Here is a 26,789-nt window from a genome sequence, read left to right on the forward strand (position 1 = left end):
GGAGGTGGAGAGAGGGGTGTTCACTGTGTGGAAAGATGGCATCTTTAAGAAAACTTGAATAGTTTGGGTGAGGATTAGGGAGAGATGAAGGGGACAAAGAGAAGGGTAAGAGAGAGGTGAAGGGTCTAGAAAAGAATCAGGAGGACAAGGGGTGAGGGATCCTTGCAGAGCAGATAAGATTCCTGACCAAGAAATTTTGTCCCTTGAAAGTGAAGTTATTTTGCGTTTCCTAGTTTCCTCTATGTTTCTCTGGGACAGGTAATTTGAGTTAGGCTTTGTGTTACACGTCAGGACTGAGGCAGCCCGTGCGAGAAGGGAAAGTGGCTCTAGCAGCAGTGCATTCAGAGAGGTCGGGGCAGGGGTGTGGAGTGGGTTGGGACAGAGGTTTTGACAATGGGCGTATCAACCTAAAAGCATGTCATAATGATTCTCAGGACTCATATAAAGATGTGGGATTGCTTTATCATACGATGGCCCTATTTTTAACTTTTTGAGGAACTTCCATACTGTTTGCCCTAATGACTGTATCAGTTTATACCCCACCAATGATGTACAAGGGCTTCCCTAGTGGCTCAGTGGTAAAGAATCTGCCTGTCAAAGCAGGAAACATGGGTTTGATCCCTGGGTTAGGAAGATCCCCTGGAGGAGGAAATGGCAACCCACTCCAATATTCTTGCATAGGAAATCCATGGACAGAGGAACCTGGCAGGCTACAGTCTATGGGGTCGCAAGAGAGTTGGACATGACCTAGCGACTAAGCAACAGCAGGAATGGTGCATAGGGGTTCCCTTTTCTCCAGATATTTGCCAGAACTTGTAAGTTCTAATCTTTTTGATTTTTTAAAATTAATTAATTTTTTTTATTGAAGGATAATTGCTTTACAGAATTTTGTTGTTTTCTGTCAAACCTCAACATGAATCAGCCATAGATAAACACATATCCCCTCCCTCCTGAACCTCCCTCCCATCCCTTCCCCATCCCACCCCTCTAGGTTGACACAGAGCCCCTGAGTTTCCTGAGCCATACAGCAAGTTCCCATTGGCTATTTATTTTACATATGGTAATGTAAGTTTCCATGTTACTCTCTCCATACATCTCACCCTCTCCTCCTCTCTCTCCATGACCACAAGTTTATTCTCTATGTGTGTTTCTCATTGCTGCCCTGTAAGTAAATTCTTCAGTACCATTTTTCTAGATTCCGTATATAGGCATTAGAATATGATATTTATCTTTCTCTTTCTGACTGACTTCACTCTGTATAATAGGCTCTAGATTCATCCACCTGTTTAGAACTGACTCAAATGTGTTCCTTTTTATGGCTGAGTAATATTCCATTGTGTATATGTACCACCACTTCTTTATCCATTCATCTGTCAATGGATAGTCTTTTTGATTTAATAGTCATACTAACAAGAATAAGGTGATATCTCATTTTGGTGCTGATTTGCATTTACCAAATAATTAGTGATGTTGAACACCTTTTCATATACTTTTTTGGTAATTGGTATGTCTTCTCTGGAAAAAATTCTATTCAAGTCCTTTGTCTATTTGAAAATCAGGTTATTTGGTTTTGATTTTTTTTTTCTTTTTAAGCATTTAAAAATATTTATCTGGCTGCACTGGATCTTAGTTGCAGCACTCAGGGTCTTCGCCATGCTGGATGTTTCAGTGCGATGCGTGGACTCTCTAGCTGTGGCACACAGGCTCAAGAGTGCAAGGGCACAGCAGCTGCACTGCATGTGGGATCTTAATGCCCTGACCAGGGATCAAACCTGCATCTCCTCCATTGCAAGGCAGATTCTTAACCACTGAACCCCCGGAAGTCCCTAGTTTGGCTTTTGAGTTGATGAGTGTTTGCATACTTTAGATATTAACCCCTTACCAGATATATGGTTTGCAAATATTTTCTCCATTCTGTAGGTTGCCTTTTCGTTTTGTCGATTGATCTCTTTGCTGTGCAGAAAACTTTTAGTTTAATGTAGTCCCATTTACATTTATTTTTTTTCTTTTCTTGCCTGGGTTGTTGATGTCATATCCAGAAAAGTTATTACCAACACCAAGGTCAAGGAGATTTCCCTCTATAGTTTCTTCTAGAAATTTATAGTTTCAGGTCTTATATTTAAATCTTTAATCCATTTCAAGTTAATTATTTTCAGTGTTGAAAGATAGGGATCCAGTTTAATTCTTTGGCATATGGTATGCAGTTTCCCAGGACCACTTATTGAAGAGACTATCCTTTTTCATTGTGTTCTTGGCATCCTTGTCAAAGACTAATTGACCATTTTCTGGAGTTTATTTATGGGCTGTTGATTCTGTTCCATTGGCCAATGTATCTCTATTTATCCCAATGTTATACTATTTTGATTACTATAGATTTGTAATTTAGTTTGAAATCCCAGAGTGTCATGCCTCCAGTTTTGTTCTTCTTTCTCAAGATTTCTTTATCTATTTGAAAACTTTTGTGGCAGGATATTTTTTCCTATTTCTGTGAACAAATATCACTGGTATTTTAATGGGGATTTCATGGAATCTCTAGATTGCTTTGGTAGTATGAGATTTTGACAATATTAATTCTTCCAGTCCATGAATGTGGGATATCTTCCCATTTATTTATATCTTCTTCAGTTATTTTCATCAAGGTTTTATAGTTTTCAGTATACAAATCTTTCACTTCCTTGGTTAAATTTATTACTATTTTATTCTTTTTTCTGCTATTGTAAATGAGATTATTTCATTTATTTATTTTTCAGGTAGCTCATTGTTGGTGTTTAAAAATGCAACTGATTTTTGTGTGTTGATTTTATATCCCACAACTTTACTGAATTTGTTTATTAGTTTGAATAACTTTTGTGTGTGTGTGTGGAGTTCTTAGGATTTCTCGCCTAATTGCTCTGGCTAGTACTTCCAGTACTATGTTGACTAGGAGTAGTGAGAGTGGGCACCCTTGTCTGATTCCTGATCTTAGAAGGAAAGCTTTCTGCTTTTCACCACTGAGTATGTTAGCTATGGGCTTGTCAGACATGGCCTTCATTGGGTTGAGGTAAGTTCCTTCAGCGCCTGTTTTGTTGAGAGTTTTTAATCATTAAAAGGTGTCAAATGCTTTTCCTGCATCTGTTTTCAGGTCTGTACCTGGGACCCCAGTCAGTGAGTCAATGACCTCGGCGTGGGCTCACCTTCTAAAAGTGCCCCTCCCTGGTCCTGGACGCTATCAGGGATTCACATGATTCCCAAAAGCACGTTTGCCAATGGAGCCATACTGAATTTTTGTTGCTGAGGGGGAATACTGGCTGGAGACCTTCTAGTCCATCGTCTTGCTGATGTCACCTCATGAACCCCTGTACCATTTTAAAGATGTCTTTTTCTTGATGGAACATTTGCTTGATTGCTGTCAACTTTTCACTGTTTTCCAGAGCTCAGATAGCATTCTGCTTTGTTTGTTTTGATGTTTCTGTTGGGGAATGAAATCTTGCAATATCATAGGCCACCATTTTGCTGGCCGTTTCATGATTATAGTGGAGTTCTGTAGACTGAGGCATCTCATCAGGTCATTACCATCACCCCCCACACCCTCCCAGAGACCCTATCCCGGGTAAAGTATCCGTCCTTTCCTTTGCAACATCTGTCAGCATTTCTGACCATTTAAACGCAAGTCAGGAAGTAACACAGATGAAATAAAAGCCTCAGTAGGAACCAAGAGGGAAATCAAATGGGCCCCCATACAGGAAAATAAGAGTACAGCTAAGTTAACTAAACCTTTAAAAAAAAAAAAAAGCTCACCAAACTGCACACTTTAATTAATCAATTTATTTAGTTACTTAAAAATAGTTTGTTTGTTTTTTTTTGTCTTGAAGCTGTGGAATTTTAGTTCCCAGACCAGGGATCAAACCCATGCCCCCTGCTAGTGGGATGGACCCTTAACCACTGGACCACCATAGAAGTCCCAAGTTAACTAAACTTTGAGCATAAAAGATGGATCTCACTAGGAAAAAAAATAAACTTTGACCTTAGAGTAAGGTAAGAAAATGTCGCTTTTTAGAGAGACCTGTGAACCTGAGTCTAAAACCTTCATACAGCATGCAGGAAAGGATTTGGAAAGCTCATGTTTATAACTTTCCTTCACCAAATAAATAAACCCACCAAGCAGCAGGTCTCCTTTGGATCATTTTTCTTTCTGAGTAAGGAATTTCTCTTGGGCATCACATTGTCTTCCACCTATAGGCCTGGAGTTTTTGCCTTCTGGGCTCCTACCTCATCCTGTGTGCAGGATGGAGGCTCAAGGTGCTGCATCCTGGCCTTCTGAAGCCCTTGCTTCTCGAAGCTATTTGGCTTCAGCCTCTCTAGTTCCTGTAGCCATGCACTCACATTCTCTCATCTCAGGCCCAGGGCGAGAGAGAAGGAGGAGGAGGAGTCTGGAAACCAGGATACCTCAGAGACCTGTGAGTCTACAGTTCCTGAACATTGACCAGTCTGAAAAATTAATAAAGGAACTTTATTACTTTATTACCCTAGAAGAGAAGCGAGTTCTCCTGCCTTCTCTGGGAGATCTAAATAGAAGATTTGGCTTGACAGTTGTGTTTGTTTGGGGCTTCCCTGGTGGGCTGGTGGTAAAGAATCCTCCTACCAGTGCAGAAAACACGGGTACGATCCTTGGTCCGGGAAAATCCCACGTGCTGAGGAGCAACTGAGCCTGTGTACTATGACTACGAAGCCTGTGCTCTAAAGCCTGGGAGCTGCAACTACTGAGCCCACTCACTGCAGCTACTGAAGCCTGGGCACCCTAGAGGCCGTGCTCCACAGCAAGAGCAGCCACCGCAATGGGAAGCCCACGCACGGCAACTAGAGAGTAGCCCCCTCTCTCTGCAACTAGAGAAAAGCCTGTGCAATGATGAAGACCAGCACAGCCAAAAGTAAATAAACAAATAAAACTATTAAAAACCCTGCATTTGCATGCAGGGGTCTAGGTTGGCCCTTGGGAATGGTTCCCTCCACCCCCTGCGTCCTCACCTCACTGCCGCGGTCACAATGCCTCTGTCTGCTACCTGTCACGTAAAGCACCCCTCCCTCCCCCCATACAGGCCTCTCTTGTTCTTTTCTTTATCTGCCTAGGCTTTCCCCACCTTACCACCATCAGCAAATGGCACACAATGCAGACTTCTGCCACCTCCTGGATGTCCCTTGACCTTAACTGCAACAGAGGCTTTATGCTTTCTATTTCCTCTCCTTAAAATGTTCTTTCTGCTAACTTGTTAGAACTAGAACCAGTTCTTCCTCCTTTGGGAGACCAAACAGAGTCATGTAAAGTCATATAAAGAGTCATGTATTTATTGTTGCAACATTAAGGCCAGGACATTGCTTGATCTGTTGGAGTCATGAAAACGATGTGAGCTGCAAACTCTCATTACTGCTGTTCAGTTGCTAAGTCGTATCTGACTGTTTGCTACCCCATGGACTGCAGTATGCCAGGCTCCCTTGTCCTTCACTATCTCCTGGAGTTTGCTCAGATTTATGTCCATTAAGTTGGTGATGCCACCCAACCATCTCATCCTCTGCTGTCCTCTTCTCCTTTGGCCTTAAATCACTCTCAGCATCAGGGTCTTTGCAAATGAGTTGGCTCTTGGCATTAGGTGGCCAAAGTTTTGGAGCTTCAGCATCAGTAACATCCTTAGCAACAGAGGTCCCAGGATTACCAGCTCTGTGAGTAGAGGGAGTTCAACTTGAACCAGCAGGGGGTGCTGTGGAACTAATCGTGGAGACTCTGCTTTTAGCTGCTCCCAGCTGGACGAACCCCAAGCCTGAGGGCAGGAGACTTTTGCTCCCCACTGGGGACTGTGCAACTGTGTCCCCATGAGGAGGGACATCTGTGGAGTCACAGGTGATGATCTATGAATTATTCAGCAGAAGACTGGGAGCCATACTCAATTTTTCTTGAGATTTATTGTTCTAAAATAAATAGCTTGGTTCTGTGGTCTTCTGTGGTGCAGAATTTTATTTCTTTGGATCCCCAAGGGCATCATTATTGTATAGCATTATATATATAATACAATATATAACTTACATTATACCATATAATATTATATATGATATACAATTTATAATATGTAGTCTGTGGTGACCCTGTGGACAGTACTGTCCATGGAATTCTCCAGGCAAAAATACTGGAGTGGGTAGACATTCCTTTCTCCAGGGTATCTTCCCAACCCAGGGACTGAACCCAGGTCTCCACATTGCAGGTGGATTCTTTACCATCTGAGCCACTAGGAAAGTGGCTATGAAAGTGAAAGTGATAATTTTTATGCATATATAAAAAATTTAATTTATTTAGTTAGTTATTTCTGGCTGTGCTGGATCTTTGTGGCTGCGCCTGGGTTTTCTCTAGTTGTGGAGAGCAAGGGCTGCTCTCTAGCTGTGCTGCCCGGGCTTCTTCCTGCAATGGCTTCTTGTGTTGGGGAGCACAGTTTCTATGGTGAGCAGGCTCATAGCTGTGGTTCATGGGGTTAATTGCTTTGCGGCATGTGGAGTCTTCCTGCATCAGGGGTTGAATGTCCCTGTATTGGCAAGCAGATTCTTAACCACTGGACCACCAGAGAAGTCCAGTGTACTATAACATAATAAGGGTCTCAGCCTGATTCTCTGGCTCCAGGTCAGGCAGGTGGCCTCCCTGACCATCTCTGGGCTCCAAACTGAGGAGGAGGAGGCTGATTAATCCTGCTAAGCCTGGAACAGCAGTCCAAGCTCACACAGTGCTTCAGGCCAGGGGGGAAGTGAGACACAAACCCTGAGCTCCCCAAGCCTCACCAGTCACCTGGGGAAACTCACAGAGCACTGTTTAACTGGCCCATGAAAAGACAAGAGGTGAGTTCCTACTGACAATAGTGTGTGTTATTCAGGAGCATTGAAAATAATGAGTAAAAGTGACTGGACCTACACAATTGGTAAGTGTATACTTATCGTTGTGAATATATTTGCAGCAACTTAAAGTTATATACATTCACACAGGGTAAAAATTGGTAAAAAGGAATACAAGGTTAAACTAAGGAGATAGACTTATTTCCAGATTTTTCTTTTCTGTTCCAATGGGAGATGCTGGAGTCACGTGCTCAGAGGGTCCACCTCTCTGACCTTGAGTGGCCATTCACCAAGATCATCAGTCGCCTTCTTCCTGCCCTTGGCCTGGCAGCTCACTCCAGGGATCTTTCTTCCTGTCTTCCCATGGAGACCGCCGGACAGCCTACGGATCCAAACCTAGGCATCAGATTTCTTGAGGCTTCTTTGGCCCAACTTCCCTGTGCCCCTCAACATGCATACAGGCTGGGGCCTCCCCTTGTGGTCCAGTGGTTGGGACTTTGCCTTCCAATTCAGGGAGTATGGGTTCGATCCCTGGTGAGGAGGCTAGGACCCCCACATGCCCCGTGCCCACCCCCTAAAAAACATAAAAGGAGCAACGTTGTAACAAATTCAATGAAAAATTTAAAAATGGTCCATATAAATCTTTTAAAAAAACATGCATACAGGGTAATTTCCCATGTGTGTTTCTGTTGTGCCCTTTGACCTTTCACATAGGTGTGCAGTGTCTGGAGACAGCAGGCAAGGTTGGAGCTGTAGGGGTACAGTTGACAGAGATTGACAGTTAAAAAATAATATGCTTCTATCAAAATAAAACTTCAGATGTGAAAGCATCACCGTTCCAGTTGTGGATCTTCTGAGGCCTCTACTCACGCTATCTGAGACAGTGACATTAGGAAAAAATGGCAGTACAAAAAGAACGCTGCTCTGTGTCCTGTTATTACAGCGGCCAGAGGGGGCAGCTCCGATGGCCAGCAGGGGGTGCTGTGTGACGTCCGTTCCTGAGACTGCAGGCGTGCCAGACAGCTGACAAACCACTCAGCTTGCTCCAGGGGATTTGGGCAAACTGTGTTCTCACCGATGTGTGACTTTTCTCCACCTGCGATTCCTCCTTATCACCACCACGAGCTCCTTGGTCTGGCTGTCCTGTAGCTTCATATTTGAGTCAGATCCTCTTCTATATAATCTTTCCCAAGCTGGTTTTAGAAAAGGCAGAGGAACCAGAGATCAAATTGCCAACACCCGCTGGATCATTAAAAAGGCAAGAGAGTTCCAGAAAAACATCTATTTCTGCTTTATTGACTATGCCAAAGCCTTTGACTGTGTGGATCACAATAAACTGGAAAATTCTGAAAGAGATGGGAATACCAGACCACCTGACCTGCCTCTTGAGAAACCTCTATGCAGGTCAGTAAGCAACAGTTAGAACTGGACATGGAACAACAGACTGGTTCCAAATAGGAAAAGGAGTACGTCAAGGCTGCATATTGTCACCCTGCATATTTAACTTATATGCAGAGTACATCATGAGAAACGCTGGGCTGGAGGAAGCACAAGCTGGAATCAAGACTGCCAGGAGAAATATCAATAACATGAGATATGCAGATGACACCACCCTTATGGCAGAAAGTGAAGAGGAACTAAAAAGCCTCTTGATGAAAGTGAAAGAGGAGAGTGAAAAAGTTGGCTTAAAGCTCAACATTCAGAAAACTAAGATCATGGCATCTGGTCCTATTACTTCATGGCAAATAGATAGGGAAACAGTGGAAACAGTGTCAGACTTTATTTTGGGGGGCTCCAAAATCACTGCAGATGGTGACTGCAGCCATGAAATTAAAAGAGGCTTACTCCTTGGAAGTAAAGTTTTAACAACCTAGACAGCATATTAAAAAGCAGAGACATTACTTTGTCAACAAAGGTCCGTCTAGTCAAGGCTATGGTTTTTCCAGTAGTCATGTATGGATGTGAGAGTTGGACTATAAAGAAAGCTGAGCGCTGAAGAATTGATGATTTTGAACTGTGGTGTTGGAGAAGACTCTTAAGAGTCCCTTGGACTGCAAGGAGATCCAACCAGTCCATCCTAAAGGAAATCAGTCCTGAGTATTCATTGGAAGGACTGATGTTGAAGCTGAAACTCCAATCATTTGGCCACCTGATGTGAAGAGCTGACTCATTTTGAAAAGACCCTGATGCTGGGAAAGATTGAGGGCAGAAGGAGAAGGGGACGACAGAGGATGAGATGGTTGGATGGCATCACTGACTCAATGGACATGAGTTTGAGTAAACTCCGGGAGTTGATGATGGACAGGGAGGCCTTGCGTGCTGCAGTCCATGGGGTCACAAAGAGTCAGACACAACTGAGCGACTGAACTGAACTGAACTGATGTTTTTAGGAACAGATTTTATAATCTCAATCATTGATATCTCCTCCTATCTAGAGAAGTACTAAATCCCTTCATGGTGACATCTGATCCTCATGACTAACGAAAAACCTTTTGTGAAATGAGTGCTTAATGGTATTGAACTTCTCCTTCATCCCAAACTTATATATTGATTCTCCCACTGCTGCTTTGGAGCAGTCTCTGAGAGCTATGTAAGATGCTGCCTCTCAGGCTGCAGTCCTCATTTTGCCCCAAATAAAGCTTAACTTGCAACTCTCAAGTTGTGCATCTTTTTTAGTTGACAGATTAAATGTAATAATGTGAGCAATACAGCCAGGACCTGCACAAGGAGTCAAAGCACATGGTCAGCGTGACTGTGAGTGGGTCTGAGGCTGTAGAAAACTATGCACTTTACTGGCTCTAAAACTTAGTTAAAGAGGATTTAAGGGGGTAAGTAAGGGAATATTTTGTTTCACTGACATTTGTGTTTTATTTGGAGGAGCGACTGTACAATTGCGCTCATTTCACATGCTACAAAGAAATGCTCAAAATCCTTCCAACTGGGCTTGAACAGTATGTGAACTGAGAACTCCAGATGTACAGGCTGAATTTAGAAAAAGTGCAGAAAACATTGATCAAATTTGGTCAACATTTGTTGGATCATAGAAAAAGGAAGACAATTCCAGAAAAACATCTACTTCTGCTTTGTTAACTATGCAAAAACCTTTGTATGAATCACAACAAACTGTGAGAAATTCCTAAAGATGGGACTAGCAGACCAACTTACCTGCCTCCTGAGAAATCTGTATGCAGGACAAGAAGCAACAGTTAGAACCGGATATTGAACAATGAACTGGTTCAAAATTGGGAAAGCAGTATGTCAAGGCTGTATATTTTCACCCTGCTTATTTTATGTATATGCAGAGTACATCATGGAAAATGCTGGACTGGATGAATCACAAGCTGGATTTAAGACTGCTGGAGAAATATCAACAACCTCAGATATGCAAATGATATCACCCTCATGGCAGAAAGTGAAGAGCCTCTTGATGAGGGTGAGAGAGGACAGTGAAGAGGCTGGCTTAAAGCTCAACATTCAGAAAACAAAGATCATGGCATCTGGTTCCATCACTTCATGCAATCAGATGGGGTAAAAGTGAAAACAGTGGCAGATTTTATTTTCTTGAGCTCCAAAATCACTGTGGACAGTGACTGCAGCCAGGAAATTAAAAGAAGCTTGCTCCTTGGAAGAAAAGCTATAACCAACCTAGACAACATATTAAAAAGCAGAGACATCACTTTGCTGACAAAGTTTCTTATAATCAAAGCTATGTTTCTTCCAGTAGTCATGTACCCATGTGAGATTTGGGCCATAAAGAAGGCTGAGGGCCAAAGAATTAATACTTTTGAACTGTGGTGTTGGAGAAGACTCTTGAGAGTCCCTTGGGGGAAATCAAACCAATCAATCCTAAAGAAAATCAATCCTGAATATTCATTGGAAGGACTGATGCTGAAGCTGAGTCTCCAATACTTTGGCCACCTGATGCAAAGAGCCAACTCATTGGAAAAGACCCTGATGCTGGGAAAGATTGAGGGCAGGAGGAAAAGCGGGTGACAGAGGATGAGATGGTTGGTTGGCCTCACCGACTCGAAGGATGTGAGTTTGAGCAAGCTCCGTGAGCTGGCGATGGACAGGGAAGCCTGGTGTGCTGCAGTAGCTGGGGGACAAAGAGTCAGATATGATTTATTGACTGAAAAGTGACAGTTGGAAGACCCTACCCCTTTGACTGATCGTTAAACTACAGTGCCTTTATTATGGTCACGGAGAGATAATCTGACCTTGCTCACCTGTGAAAGGAAGAGATTAACAAAGTCCTTCCAAAGGTTGGCCCTTCAATGAGATGTTTTAAAGACTGGTGGCCCTATTTACTTTGCTTCCTCACAGCCTATCCCTCTCTATTTGGCCTTTTGACTGTAGTTCCTCACCATGTCGTCCTCTGGTTATATAAAAGAACCTGGCATTCTGACCTTGAGGAGTTGGTTATTTTGAGACATTCACATGTCATCTTCTCAATGAGCGAGCATTCCGAGTAAAGTCGTATTCCTTGCCACAAAACATCTCCTCCAATTCATTGGCCCGTCAGTTGATGAGCAGAGTGGGCTTCAACTCAATAACACTGGGATCATTTATAGTTCAGATAGAGCACTTGCTATGATGAATTTACTTTACACACAAAGGGAGGGGCACGAAGTCTCTGTCCTCAGCCGTGTGGCTTCCTGATAGGCCTGTGCCGTTTTGGATCACAGGAAGACTCTGTATGTCCTCTAAGATTTTAGCTGAGAACCTCCTTCTTTCTGTTAGTTTTTCAATCAGAACTTCCCAGTTTCTGTCAGATATTACCTCAGACCACCTCGTTTCTGTCAGATTTTACTTCAGAACTGCCTACTTTCTGTCAGATTTTACCTAGAAACTCCTTGTTTCTGTAAATTTTTACCTCAGAATCACTTTTGTCTGTCAGATTTATATCAGACCATCTCCTTAATTTGGTCAGACTTTAATTAAGAACCACCAAGTCTTTCAGATTTTATCTCACAACCTGCCAGTTTCTGTCACAATTTATCTGAGAAACCCCTAGTTTCTGTCAGACTTTACCTAACAGCCCCATAGATTGTCAGATTTCACCTCAGAATCTCATAGTTTCTGCCAGATTTTATCTCAGAAGCCCCTAGTTTCTGTAAGATTTTATGTCAGAACCACCTAGTTTCTGTCAGATTTCACCTCAGAACCCTCTAGCTTCTGTTACATTTTACCTCAGTACCCCCTGGTTTCTGTCAGATTTCACCTCAGAAGCCCCTAGATCTGTCTGATTTTACCTCAGAACTCCATAGCTTCTGTCATATATCATCTAGAACCCCGTAGTTTCTGTCAGATTTTACCTCAGATCTGCCTATTTTCTGTCAGATTTTACCACAGAACCTCTTAGATTCTGTCAGATTTTACCTCAGAACTCCCTAGTTTCTGTCAGATTTTACCATAAACACCCTAATTTCTGTCAGACTTTACAACAGAATCCCACTTTCTGTCTGCTTTTACCTCAGAAGACCATAGTTTCTGTCAATCTCACCTCAGAATCCCCTAGTTTCTGTTAGATTTTATTCAGAACCCCTACATTCTGTCAGATTTTATGTCAGAACCTCCTAGTTTTTGTCAGATTTTTATGTCAGAAAGCCCTAGTTTATGTCAGATTTTATATCAGAAGCCTCTAGTTTACGTCAGATTTTATGTCAGAAGTGCCTAGTTTATGTCAGATTTTATCACAGAACCCCCTAGCTTCTGCCAGATTTTAACCTCAGATGACTATAGTTTCTGTTAAATTTTACCTCAGAATCCCCTAGTTTCTGTCAAATTTCCCCTCAGAACTGCCTAGTTTCTATCAGATTTTACCACAGAACCCCCTAGTTTCTGTTAGATTTTACTTTAGAACCCCCTGGCTTCTTTCAGATTTCACCTCAGAAGCTCATAGCTTCTGTCAATTATTACCTCAGGAAACCCTAGTTTCTCTCAGGTTCTACCTCAGAAACCCCTAGTTTCTGTCAGATTTGATCTCAGTAATCCCTAATTTCTGTCAGATTTCACCTCCAATCCCCTAGTTTCTGTCAGATCACCTCAGATCTCCCTGGTTTCTGTTAGATTCACTTAGAATCCTTTAGTTTCTGTCAGATTTTACCTGAGAACCCTATTGTTACTCAAATTTTTACCTCAGAATCCCCTAGTTTCTGTCCAATTTTTCCTCAGACCCCCCCCTGAGTTTCTGTAAGGTTTTACCTCAGATCTCCTGATTTTCTGTCAGATTTTAATTCAGAATCTTCTAGTATCTGTCAGATTTTACCTCAGAACCTTCTTGTTTCTCAGATTTCACCTCAGAACCCCCTAGATTCTGTCAGTTTTCCTCAGAATCCCCTAGTTTCTGTCAGATTTTACCTCCGAACACCCTAGGTTTTGTCAGATTTCACCTCAGAAGCCCTTAGTTTCTGTCACATTTCACCTCAGTAATCCCTAGTTTCAGTCAGATATTACCTCAGAATCCCTTCGTTGCTGTCAAATTTTACCTCAGAATCCCCTAGTTTCTATGAGTTTTTACCTCAGAACCCCCTTGTTTCTGTCAGATTTTACCTTGGAATGCCCTAGTTTCTGTCAATTTTATGTAGTTTCTCAGATTATACCCCTGAACCCCCTAGTTTCTCAAATTTTATCTCTGAAGCCCCTAGTTTTGGGTTAGATTTTTCCTCTTAACCCCCTACTTTCTGTCAGATTTTACCTCTGAACACCCTAATTTCTTTCAGATTTAACCTCAGTACCCTCTAGTTTCTGTTAGATTTTTCCTCAGACCCTGTTTCTTACTGACAGATTTTATTTCATATCCTCTTACTTTCAGAGTTTTTCCTCAGAACCCTGTAGTTTCTTCGAGAATTTACATCTGAACCTCTTTCCGATTTTATCACATAAACTAATTTATTTTCTGTACATTTTTACTTCAGAAACTCTTTTTTATTTTTTCTTAGATTTTGCCTCAGTATGTCCTAGTTTCTGTTATTTTCTGCATCTTGGCTGCAGCCATACCCTGGCCGGGTCCCCAAACTCCTGACCCACAGGAGTCACAAGCAGTCTTTATCATCTCAGAGAAGTTCTCCGGTTCCAGATCCGTGAGGACCGCTGACCATCCCTGGGCTCCAGCCTGAGGACATGGCTGACTGTTTGTGCTCAGCTGGGATGGCAGCCGTGCTGCTCACAAGGGAATTCAGACCAATGGCAGGTAACCCTGAATCCTGAGCTCCTGTCCTCACCCTGAGCATATGGCTCACAGAGTACCCCATGTCACCACTCGAGTGTTCTGCTCTCTTTCACTGTCCTTTCACATACATGTAGGATTTGGACTGCAGGCAGGTCTGGACTGTGGGGCTACAGCTAACAGAGATGCACATTTTGGAATAAGGTCAGTTTCCAAGGAGACAAGAGTCCCAATGTAAGCATATCCCTGTGCCCAGGGTGGACCTAGAAATGCCCCTCAGCTGTACAGTGGGCCGCTCTGAATGGGGGCTAGGATATCCCAGAGGTTAGAGGAGGTGCCCATGGCCAGCACGGGCCAAAATGCTGTCTCAGAATGGGTGGTAGGCCAACCAGTGGGGAAACCACTCAGGGCTCTCTGAAACTTTCCTCCATGATGGGGACTCTCATCCCCGTGAGGCCCATCCCCCAGAACTCCTGGTCTGTACCCAATAGTTCAGATTTGGTTCCCACCTCCTGGTCCATGTGTGATCTTAGCCGAGTCTGTGTTGGGGAGAGGCTGCTGGAAGCTGAGAATCAGAAGGTGTCTCTAAGGAGAGGGTGGATCCTGGGAGCGTCTGTGCAGAGGAGGAGACAAAGCTGTGGGCAGAGGCTCTGTAGGGTGACCTGTGTGGAGTTAGGTATGTGTGTTCAGTGTGTACTAGGATGTTACTAAGATGTCTAGGTGTTTCAATATGATGTAGTTTTTGCTATTATTGGTGTTATATTTATTTATTTATCACAACAGGTCTTTTAATGACTGTTTTTTTTTTAACATTGCAATAGTTATTCTAGGGAACAGTCTTTTCCTTTTAACATTTAATTAAATGTTCAATGTGTTAAATAATTCACAGAGAGAAACATGTTTTGTGTTTTGTACAAATTAAAGGACCCTTGAGTATAACGCATGCCTACCACCAAAGCTCAAATTTGCAGCGGTCTCAAAGGAAAATGAACAGTTCAAAATTTAAACAGAATTTATATCACTACAAACATTTACAGGATTCCTCTCATCATTTTTTGAACAGCAAAGGTTACAGTGACAGAATTGAATGATCAGAATGTAAAAATATTTGTGCAAAACTGCATTAATTATTCTTACTTTTCAATAGAGATAAAACCTATGAACACACAACAATAATGAAGGAAAACTTCATTTTTGAAAGCAATTCTATTTTAGATTTCAAACAACATTGATTATATTATTATTAAAATTAAAAGAAAATATGGCACCATGAGCAGGAGGAGCAACAAATAATTTGGCAATCATGCCAGCTATGGAAATTGCCAAATTGCCAAAGTGTTATCTCCATACCAGTCATCCATCTTGAAAGACTGGAAGCAACTGTTGGGCCTAAACCTCATTTCAGTGTCTTTATTCTCAGAATTTGTAGATCATAAATGAAATATTTAAGAAAGTCCTTTCCCCACTGCTCCAGGAATGCTTCTTGTATCACTGGAAATCCTTAAAAGAGTTGAATCATAGACTCTGGATTTATCTAAGCAAATCTATTTAACTGGAATTTGAACTTCATCTTCAATAAGTCGCACAATTATGGGTCTTAATAGGTAGTTCCTTAAAAGTCCTTAAATGTTCCTTAAATGTCCTTGTCTTACATTTAAGTCCATTTATTTAAGAGTTCTTGGTTTACTGGGAAATGAGTTATAACCTCACCATCTAACTTGTATGCAACTTCAACTCTGATTTCAATAAATTTGTCCAAAATATCAAAAGTTTTAAGTACCAATGCAGTAAATCCATTAATCATATGAGCATATTTAATCAAAACAATGTCCAACCAGACACATGTTCTTTTCCTTCCTATAGTTACACCAAACTCTCTATCCCTTATTTGTAGTAATTCTCCAATTTCATTGTCTTGCTCTGTAGGAAAGGGACCAATACCAACTCTAGTTGTATAAGCTTTCATAACTCCAGACACTTATCCAACATTTAAGGCGGCATACCCAAGCCAGTACAAAACCTCCAACTGTACAGTTCAAAGAGGTTATGAAAGGATAACTTTCAAAATCAGTATCTAGCAGTGCTGCAACTGCACCTTCTACCCAGATTTTCCTTGATGGTCCATGTAAAGCCTCATATAGGAAATAAACTCTATATATCTAGCAGTTGGTTTCATCCTTTGCATATAACCCTTGAGTTTTTGGAATTTGTCCTCAATGTCTATTTCCAAAGTGGGGTATATAGATTTGCAGTGGTTACCCAGAACTTGGAACCTCTTAGAAAAGCCATCAAAGTCGGAAATAAGATGGCATATCCTAAAGTCCACTCTGGTCCTTTTGGGAAGAGTAAACAGGGAGAATGCCCTTTTTGTGGTACCCAAATTTTTTCCTGCTTGTTCCCCTCTCTGTTGTTCCTGGATACCATCAGCTGTTTGATGGAAATCAAGCACAGTATGAGGCTCTGTCAGGTATGAGAAGCCTTTGTCCAACCTTCCAGACCTTCCCCTTTTTGAACATATTTTTCTGCTTCCTCACACAATCCAGCTAGATGAATTACCACATCAATTCCAATGAATGCAGTAACATTCAGGCTCCACTGGGAGCCTGAGTTGTTCCACTGGGGAATGATTCCACTGGGTAAAAGACAAAAATCATCCTCCACAGAATCTGCAGCTGTTCAGGCAGCATTACTTCCTCCCTGGCGGTGGCACAGAGTGTTGGTGCCCTGCACCAGCAGATCCAGCACCTTCCCCTTCCCTTCGTGGTCCCACTGCCCGCCAAGCACCATGGTCGCCAGGTTCCCCCCAGGCTGCTCCCTGGGGCGGCCTCAGTCATCTTGGACAAGGAGGATGCCCCCAGGTTGATCTTGGCAAACGCCCAGGCTCCAGAGACATGAGAAGAGCCCGAAGGGGTCAGGGGTGGCTGGGAGTGTGTGAACTGGATTGCTCTGTAAATTTATGTTTGAGAGTCTTAATATAAAATATAACATATATTAAAAAAAAAACAACATTTGGTAACACTGTCAATGTCTTAACCTGATATTAGGATTTTTCTACTTTTCTGATGTTTCATTTCATCGAGAGGACTTGGATCAATGTTTAATGACCGTGGTCTGCAATGTCCCCTTCTACTGCTTTGGTTGTCCGGTTGGTTTTACACTTTATTGCTTGATTGATTCATGACTGTGCGGGGTCTTCACTGCTCCTGGGCTCTGGTTGCGGGGCGGCGCGGCCGCTCTTCACTGCAGTGCACTGGGTTCTCATTGGGGCGGATTCTCTTGCTGCAGGCCACCAGCTCCGGGGGATGGAGCTTCAGCAGTTCGGCTTTCATGTGAGTTGCTCTGCAGGATGTGTGAGCTTCCTGCATCTGACACTGCAACCATGTCCCCTTCATCAACAGGCAGAGCCTTAAACACAGGAAAACAAGGGAAGTCCTATAAATTCCCCTCTTGTGTGCTTTATTTATGGGTTGTATGTAAAACACTTTAACTGCTTTCTCAGACAACCACAAGTTTTACATCTTTTTCAATGCTTAAAAAAATACAAATCCAATGTATGGAAAGCATATAAGTCCTGAAGTTTGTTAGATATTTATGCTAAATAAGGATACATTATGTCTTTTTGTGGAGTAAGTTCATGACAAAATATTCTGTTTCTTCTAAGCATCTTCATCTGTTTATTTATTTTCTCTACTAGAACAAATGTTGTACCTTCTTAGAAAACTGAACTTCCTTTCCTTTTTCTGCAAAATTTTCCCACATGTTACCAGCAGGGGGCGCTGTGGGACTGCCCTGGGGTCCCTGCACAGCTGCTCAGAGAGCACCACTCTCTCCAGGATGTGGGCTGGGGGCAGGGCCTGTGCTCCTGGGGGGACTCAGCAGTGTGTCCTGTCTGAGTGCAGACACCCGTGAGCAGGGACCTGTGTGGTCTCGGTAGGTGCTTCCTCCAGGGGCTCCCAAGAGGGAACTCCCCGCCACCCCCTGAGTCTGGGCTGTGAGCTGAGCTCCAGCATCAGGGCTGGGACATGGGCTAGGCGGGCCCTGGGTGGACCCCTATTTGCATGGCAGCCCCTCCTCTCAGAGTCAGGGGGAGAAAAGGAGGCCTGGGGCAGCCCAGCCCCACTGTGGCGACCAGGGTCCTGTGAGCACCGTGGCCTGGACTCCTCTCCTGCTCGTGTTCCTCTCTCACTGCACAGGTAGGAACGGGCCCGGGCACCAGGGCTCAGTCCCAGCCTCATTAGCTCCTGGGGCGCAGACTCTGGGAACCTTTCCTGCAGCTCCTGCCCTGTATCCCCTGTGTCTGTGTCTGCAGGTTGCCTCTCCCAGCCTGTGCTGACTCAGCCGGCCTCCCCATCTGCGTCTCCAGGAGCATCAGCCAGACTCACCTGCACCCTGAGCAGTGGGTACAGTGTTGGTGCTACCAAATGTCCTGTTTCCAGCAGAAGCCAGGGGGCCCTCCCCGGTCCCTCCTGATGTTCAAGTCAGACTCGGATAAGCCCCAGGGCTCCGGGGTCCCCAGTCACTTCTCTGGATCCAAGGCTGCCTTGGCCAACAGAGGGCTCCTGATCATCTCTGGGCTGCAGACTCAGGATGAGGCTGATTATAACTGCTACTGTCCCCAAAACACTGGTATTTACCAGGTGCTTCACATTGCACAAGGCTGAACAGGCACTGTGCCCCTGTGTCCTCCCTGCCGCGCCCATCATTGCTGTTCCGCTCTCACTCTGGTTAACCTCCTGTGATCACTTTTGAGTTTTGTGAGAACAGCAGATCTGACCTGTCATGTACTGCCCCTCATCTCAGATCTGAGACCTACCCATGGCTCTGATCGCTCAGACTGCCATGTTTTGACACACATCTTCCTCGGTTCAGTTCAGTTCAGTCGCTCAGTTGTGCCTGACTCTTTGCAACCCCATGGACTGCCGCACGCCAGGCCTCCCTCTCCATCACCAATTCCTGGAGTTTACTCAAACTCGTGTTCATTGAGTCGGTGATGCCATCCAGCCATCTCATCCTCTGTCCTCCCCTTCTCCTCCACCTTCAATCTTTCCCAGCATAGGGTCTTTTCCAAATGAGGCAGTTCTTTGCATCAGGTGGCCAGAGGATTGGAGTTTCAGCTTCAGCATCGGGCCTTCTAATGAACACTCAGGACTGATCTCCTTTAGGATGGACTGGTTGGATCTCCTTACAGTCCAAGGGACTTTCGAAAGTCTCCTCCAACACCACAGCTCAAAAGCATCAATTCTTCGGTGCTCAGCTTTCTTTATAGTCCAATATTGACATTCATACATGACTATAGCCTCGACTAAATGGACCTTTATTGGCAAAGGAATGTCTCTGTTTTTTCATATGCTGTCTAGGTTGGTCATAACTTTCCTTCCAAGGAGTAAGTGTCTTTTAATTTCATGGCTGCAGTCACCACCTGTAGTGATTTTGGAACCCCCAAAAATAGTCTGTCATTGTTTCCCCATCTGTTTTCCAAGAAGTGATGGGACCAGATGCCATGATCTTAGTTTTCTGAATGTTGAGCTTTCAGCCAGCTTTTTCACTCTCCTCTTTCACTTTCATCAAGAGGCTCTTTAGTTCTTCACTTTCTGCCATAAGGGTGGTGTCATCTGCATATCTCAGGTTATTGATATTTCTCCCGGCAATTTTGATTCCAGCCTGTGCTTCCTCCAGTCCAGTGTTTCTCATGATGTACTCTGCATATAAGTTAAATAAGCAGGGTGACAATATACAGCCTTGACATACTCCTTTCCCTATTTGGAACCAGTCTGTTGTTCCATGTCCAGTTCTAACTGTTGCTTCCTGACCTGCATATAGGTTTCTCAAGAGGCAGGTCAGGTGATCTGGTATTCCCATCTCTTTCAGAATTTTCCACAGTTTATTGTGATTCACACCGTCAAAGGCTTTGACATAGTCAATAAAGCAGAAGTAGATGTTTTTCTGGAACTCTCTTCCTTTTCCATGATCCAGTGGATGTTGGCAATTTGATCTCTGGTTCCTCTGCCTGTTCTAATACCAGCTTGAACATCTGCAAGTTCACAGTTCACGTATTGCTGAAGCCTGGCTTGGAGGATTTTGAGCGTTACTTTACTAGCGTGTGAGATGAGGGCACTTGTGTGGTAGTTTGAGCATTCTTTGGTATTGCCTTTTTTTGGGATTGGAATGAAAACTGACCTTTTCCAGTCCTGTGGCCACTGCTGAGTTTTCCAAATTTGCTGGCATACCGAGTGCAGCACTTTCACAGCATCATCTTTTAGGATTCGAAATAGCTCAACTGGAATTCCATCACCTTCACTAGCTTTGTTCGTAGTGATGCTAAGGCCCACTGGACTTCACATTCCAGGATGTCTGGCTCTGGGTAAGTTATCACACCATCGTGATTATCTGGGTCGTGAAGATCTTTTTTGTATAGTTCTTCTGCATATTCTTGTCATCTGTTCTTAATATCTTCTGCTTCTGTTAGGTCCATAACATTTCTGTCCTTTATTGAGCCCATATTTGCATGAACTGTTCCCTTGGTATCTCTAATTTTCTTGAAGAGATCTCTAGTCTTTCCCATTTTATTGTTTTCCTCTATTTCTTTGCATTGATCACTGAGGAAGGTTTTCTTATGTCTCCTTGCTATTCTTTGGAACTCTGCATTCAAATGGGTATATATTTCCTTTTCTCCTTTGCTTTGGTTTCTCTTCTTTTCATAGCTATTTGTAAGGCCTCCTCAGGCAGCCATTTTGCTTTTTTGCATTTGTTTTTCTTGGGGATGGTCTTGATCCCTGTCTCCTGTATAATATCATGAACCTCTGTCCATAGTTCAGGCACTCTGTCTATCAGATCTAGTCCCTTAAATCTAATTCTCACTTCCACTCTATAATCATAAGGGATTTGATTTAGGTCATACCTAATGGTCTAGTGGTTTTCCCTACTTTCTTCAATTTAAGTCTGAATTTGGCAGTAAGGAGTTCATGATCTGAACCACAGTTAGCTCCTAGTCTTGTTTTTGCTGAGTGTATAGAGCTTCTCCATCTTTTGCTCAAAGAATATAATCAATTTGATTTCAGTATTGACCATCTGGTGATTCATGTGTGGAGTCTTCTCTTGTGTTGTTGGAAGAGGGTGTTTGCTATGACCAGTGTGTTCTCTTGGCAAAACTCTATGAGCCTTTACCCTGCTTCATTCTGTACTCCAAGGCTAAATTTGCCTGTTACTCCAGGTGTTTCTTGACTTCACACTTTTGCACTCCAGTCCTCTATAATGAAAAGGATATCTCTTTTGGGTGTTAGTTCTAAAAGGTCTTGTAGGTCTTCACATCTTCCTAATCAGAAATCAGAATCCCCCAGTGGATATGCTATAAGTGGCAGAAAGAGGCTGGTTCCTGCTCTGCTTCACTCAGACTCCTAATTATTAATAATGCAAATATCTGTGTAAAAATCAAGTTTTACTTCTTAATAAAAAATTTCAAAAAATCTGTCTTGTGTCATTTATTTAATATTGTCTTAATAAAAAACCTTACAAAGAATGATATTTCAGATATGTAACTCTTATCAATGAAAAATTGAAATAAACATAGACTGTCCTTCAGTTAAATTTCATGCACGTATTTAAAGTAATGACCTTAAAATTTTCACTAATCCATTAACATATTTTCATACATTTACTGTCTCAGGGAATTCCCAGGTGGTCCAGTGGCTAAGACTCTGTGTTCCCAGTGCAGTCAGCCTGGTTTCATCCTTGGTTGGGGAACTAGATCCCACAAGCCACAAGTAAGACAGCACCCAGATAATGAATAAATAAATATTTTTTAGGAATCTCACAGTCACACACCTACAGTGTAACACACATGTTCAGTGCGGGGCAAACTACAGTAGGGCCTCTTCTCCAACCAAACTTTCCCTGAACTGTATCTTCTCGAACCCACTGCTTGGAACAATTCGTCCTAACAGCCACCACATATCAGGCTCTCTGGGAACACACGCTGCTCAGAGCCCTTCAGAGTCTCAATAAAAAATGGCCTGGAGCACCATCAGGCCTGCTCCCTGCAGCCTGTGCCCTGTGCCTGCAGGAGAGACGCCTGGGAGGGGGTCACTTCATCAGACAGGACATGGGCATGGGTTCCAGAGTGTGGGAAGTTATGCACACAGTAAAGATCCAGGCGTTCAGGAATGAAGGGTCCCACCCCAGGCCTCTCCCCCTACACCTTCCCATCTCAACAGAGAAGAGCCCCCTCCTCCTCACGGCTGAGGGGACACAGAGAGGAAGCAGGGCTCCGGCCACCAGGGAGGGGACACACAGAGGAGGGACCCGCTATCCTGCCCGGAAGGGGACGGGCCTCCCCAGGGCCAGCACTGCCTGACCTGATCCTGATGCTAGAGGAACTTGTGCCCCAGAAGCCCTCTCAGTCCTGACCCTGAGCAGCCCAGGGAGCCATGGACAGACTCAGCCTGAGGGGCCTGAGGGGAGCACACAGGGGGCCCTGAGGTCACAGCGGATACAGAGGAGACCCCTGAACAGGCTCTGAGGAGGGGACAGTGCACAGAGCAGGGGCAGGAGCTGTCCCTGAGGGCTCTGGTCACCAGGTCACAGGAAGCGTGTCTGGGCCTGGACACCAGGAGGTGCTCGAGGAGCCATTCCTGAGGTGGTTAGTTGGGTGAGAGCTGGGCCCAGGCCCTGACCCTGCCTGGCAACCACTGCTCAGGGCTCCTGGATGGGACCTCCCACCCCTGGGCCCCAAGAGCCGCGCCCCAGTCCACACCCTGCCCCCTTCAGGCACAGGGACCTGACCAGGGGCCCAGGGAAGGGTCAGAGAGCTGGGGGGGTGATTTGCATGAAAGGCCCCGCCCCCTCTCAGGGTATGAAGAGGGGAAGGAGCAGTGTGGGGACGCTCTGCTCAGCTGTGGGGCCACAGACGGCAGGACGCCCTGACATGTCCACCATGGCCTGGTCCCCTCCGCTCCTCACCCTGGTCGCTCTCTGCACAGGTGACTGGATGGGGGGACAGGGGAAGGGCCCTGGGAAGACTCACAGGCCCTCCTCCCTGCTCTCGTGTCTGGACCCCCAAGTCACCATCTCTGTCTCTCCCCCTTCCAGGATCCTGGGCCCAGGCTGTGCTGACTCAGCTGCCCTCCATGTCCAGGTCCCTGGGCCAGAGGGTCTCCATCACCTGCACCGGAAGCAGCAGCTATGTTGGGCGTGGCAATCATGTGAGCTGGTACCAACTGATCCCAGGATTGGCCCCCAAAACCCTGATCTATAATAGTAACAAACGACCCTCGGGGGTCCCTGACCGATTCTCTGGCACCAAGTCTGGCAACACAGCCACCCTGACCATCACTTCGCTCCAGGCTGAGGACGAGGCTGATTATTACTGCGTGCCTGCTGACCTCAGTCTTAATGGTCCCACAGTGCTCCAGGTCAAGGGGGAAGTGCGGCAAAAACCTGCTGTCCTCTCAGAGTCGGGGCTCTGGGGGCAGAAACATCTTCTCCAAGGCAGCCGCTTCATTTGATGTTTGGCCTAAGACTGTGCTCAGTCACACCACGGAACTTGGTCCAGAAAAATCTGTTCACATCTTTCTTAATTCACTCCTTCTCCAGCTTTCCTTTGTAGCAAAACATTGTCTGATTTTCTCAACTTGAGCAGAAATCCCCAGTGCCAGGGGCAGGTGCCCTGGGGTCAGAGTCCATGATGGGTCGGGTCAGAACCAGAGGAACACAGTACAGTTCTGCCTGACTCTGGGTGCATCAATGCATCCAGTATGTGTCCTGGTCCCAGCAGCTCTCCTTCTCTCTGAGGCTAGTAGTGGACGCAGGGGGTCCCTGCTTGGTTCTCTCAAGTCTGGCCTTCAGGCTCCTTGGCCATCACTGGGCTGAGCTGAGGCCCAGGCTGTTGCTCCTGCCTTTCCTGTGACAGCCTCTCAGGCTCACCCAGGGCTCCAGGCTCCTGGCCAGGCAACCTGGGAACCTCCTCCACTGGCCTTGGCCCACGTGGGAAGCAGGGTGCTCCCTGGAGAGTGACTTTCCTGCACCTGGGCCCCAGGGGACATGAGCGCTCTCAGCTGTGAGCAACAGTCTTGCCTCTTACTTCTGCTCCTGTATCCGGGGGGGCCGTGCCTAGACCTGAGGTCCAGGCTAGGATGGATGGGAAACTACACAACAAAAATGTCAGTAAACTTGACCTACAGTGATACCTGGACAGAGGATAAGAGACCCAGGGGAGGGCCTTTCTCCATGTCAACAACTTTGTCTCAAGAGCAGGGTCCTGGGGGCCCTCCTCCACGACCTGGACCCCTCCCTTCGTGTCCTCACTCCTGAACCAAGACTGTCCTTTAGGGAAAGTGACAGGATGTGGGTTTGGAGGCTTTGCCCTGCCTTGTGCTCCTGCCATCTGGGCACAGGGTGTGGGGCATCCGTGCTTCCTGTCACCTTCTCACCCTCCTTCAAGGGTGGTGGTGATGGTTCTGTCCTTTACCAGTTCCTCTCTTCACCTATTTTCCTATTTTTCCCTACACAATCATGCATGCATTGGAATAATATGAAAAGGATTTAGTATGAACATTTTCTTTGATCCCTGGAGAAGGAAATGGCAGCCCACTCCAGTACTCTTGCCTGAAAAATCCCATGGACTGCAGAGCCTGGTAGGCTACGGTCCATGAAGTCTCAAAGAGTCGGGCACGACTGAGCGACTTCACTTTCACTTTTCTTTGATATGAGCTGAATCTCGCAAACACATGTTGAGAAAAGTAAATAATCATATGAATTTTATTAAATAGCTAAGTTACAAGAACATCTAATCTGAACACAAAACCATAATTTTACTTTACATTGATTAGCGTTATTTTTGTCCCTTAACTGTCCCAGTTAATGGAGACATTAAGTCCTCCTGCACGAACTTACACCTGTGTAAATGAGTATGTACTAGCAATACTACAATCATGTCTAGGTGTTTCTATTTTTACATGGATTTTATTCTTGGTTCTAAATTTATTTTTTAATATGTCTTAATATAAAATACAACTTGTAGATGGGAAAAATAACATTTGGTATCAGTATCACGTTCTTAAAATTTGAATTTTTTGTTAACTTTCTGATTAGAACATTTTGATCAATACTTAATGTTAGTGGCTTGTAATATTTCCTCTCATAAATTTTTTGGGTATATGTACAAATGTTTTAACTAATTCTCAAAAAACTAGGAAATATTGCATCTTTTTTCAATGTTTTTTAAAAAATATGCATACGATGCAAATCAATTAGAACAATGTGGTGGCTCAAGTTTGTTACATATTTCAGGTGAGGAAATACATGTTATGTCTTTTTGTGGGCTAATTCAATAGTAAAATTTCCATATTTTTCCAAGGAAATTAACCTTCTTGCTAGTTTCTCTACTAGCTCACCAATGCACCTTCCTAGAAAAGTTTGCATTTTACCTCCTTAATTCTAGAGGTTATTTTTGCTTTTTGTTTTTATTTTCCACATGTGCCCAGCAGGTGGCGCTGTGGGACAGCCTAGGGGTCCATGCACCGCTGCTCAGGAGCCTCACTGACTCCTGGAGCTGGGCTGGGGGCGGTGCGTGCACTCCTGGGGGCACTCAGCAGTGTGTCCTCTCTGGCTGCAGAGTCCCCTGTCATGTGGTCTCAGCAGGTGCTTCCTCCAGGGTCTCCCAAGAGGGAACTCCCCTCCACCCCCTGAGTCTGGGCTGTGAGCTGAGCTCCAGCATCCGGGCTGAGAGATGGGCTGGGCGGGTCCTGGGTGGACCCCTATTTGCATGGCAGCCCCTCCTCAGGCAGAGGCTGGGCGAGAAAAGAAGACCTGGGGCAGCCCAGCCCCACGGTGGGGACCAGGAAGCTGTGAGCACCATGGCCTGGACTCCTCTCCTGCTCGTGTTCCTCTCTCTCTACACAGGTAGGCACAGACCCTGGGCACCAGGGCTCAGTCCCAGCCTCATCAGCCCCTGGGGCACAGACTCTGGGAACCTTTCCTGCAGCTCCTGCCCCCTCTCCCCTGTGTCTGTGTCTGCAGGTTCCCTCTCCCAGCCTGTGCTGACTCAGCCGGTCACCCTCTCTGCATCTCTGGGAGCATCAGCCAGACTCTCCTGCACCCTGAGCAGTGGCTACAATGTGAGCAACTATAGCATATACTGGTATCAGCAGAAGGCAGGGAGCCCTCCCCGGTACCTCCTGAGGTTCAAGTCAGACTCAGATAAGCACCAGGGCTCCGGGGTCCCCAGCCGCTTCTCTGGATCCAAAGATGCCTCGACCAACGCAGGGCTCCTGCTCATCTCTGGGCTGCAGCCCGAGGACGAGGCCGACTACTACTGTGCTGTGTGGCATGGCGACACTAGCGCTTACACGGCTCCAGACCAGTGAGGCAGTGAGACAGAGGCCTCCCCACCCAGCCTGCTCGTGGCTCGGATGAAGCCTAGTTCAGGGGGCGACTTCCAACTGTCAGATGGTAGACAAGCAACCCATTTTCCTCACACCAGCAGATTTGATAATATTGTATCTTTTGCTTCAATTTAGCTTTTAGATTGCTAAGATACTCTTATCCAATGCCAGTTTTCTTGGGCAAACATTGCTTGTTCTGAGATAAAAACTTTTTGATGAAGACATTGGCTGAGCCCAGAAGAGGTGGTTTCAGGCCAGGCCCAGCTCAGGGTCAAGGGCTCAATAAGACAGGCTTCTGTGACTGTTTCACTTGGGATTTTGTGATATAAAAGTCAACATGCAGAAATGAATTGTATTTTGTAGTTCGGTAACGAACCTCCAGTTTCTGAAAATAAAAC

At 44.9% G+C, this 26,789-nt stretch overlaps 1 pseudogene and 2 gene segments (V, D, J or C); 2 read left to right on the top strand and 1 right to left on the bottom strand.

Annotated features, from left to right (window-relative positions):
- Window positions 1-15,668: 15,668 nt before the first annotated feature.
- On the bottom strand, window positions 15,669-16,801 carry LOC129629759 (adenylosuccinate synthetase isozyme 2-like; annotated as a pseudogene).
- A 6,133-nt stretch (window positions 16,802-22,934) lies between these two features.
- LOC129629760 (immunoglobulin lambda variable 1-40-like) lies at window positions 22,935-23,514 on the top strand. The segment is given in 2 exon segments: window positions 22,935-22,989; window positions 23,099-23,514. Coding segments are annotated over 2 exon segments (471 nt in total).
- A 2,349-nt stretch (window positions 23,515-25,863) lies between these two features.
- LOC129629728 (immunoglobulin lambda variable 5-39-like) lies at window positions 25,864-26,373 on the top strand. The segment is given in 2 exon segments: window positions 25,864-25,909; window positions 26,027-26,373. Coding segments are annotated over 2 exon segments (393 nt in total).
- Window positions 26,374-26,789: the final 416 nt, after the last annotated feature.

The sequence above is a fragment of the Bubalus kerabau genome, chromosome 16, assembly GCF_029407905.1.
Source record: "Bubalus kerabau isolate K-KA32 ecotype Philippines breed swamp buffalo chromosome 16, PCC_UOA_SB_1v2, whole genome shotgun sequence".
NCBI classification, from domain to species: Eukaryota; Metazoa; Chordata; class Mammalia; order Artiodactyla; family Bovidae; genus Bubalus; species Bubalus kerabau.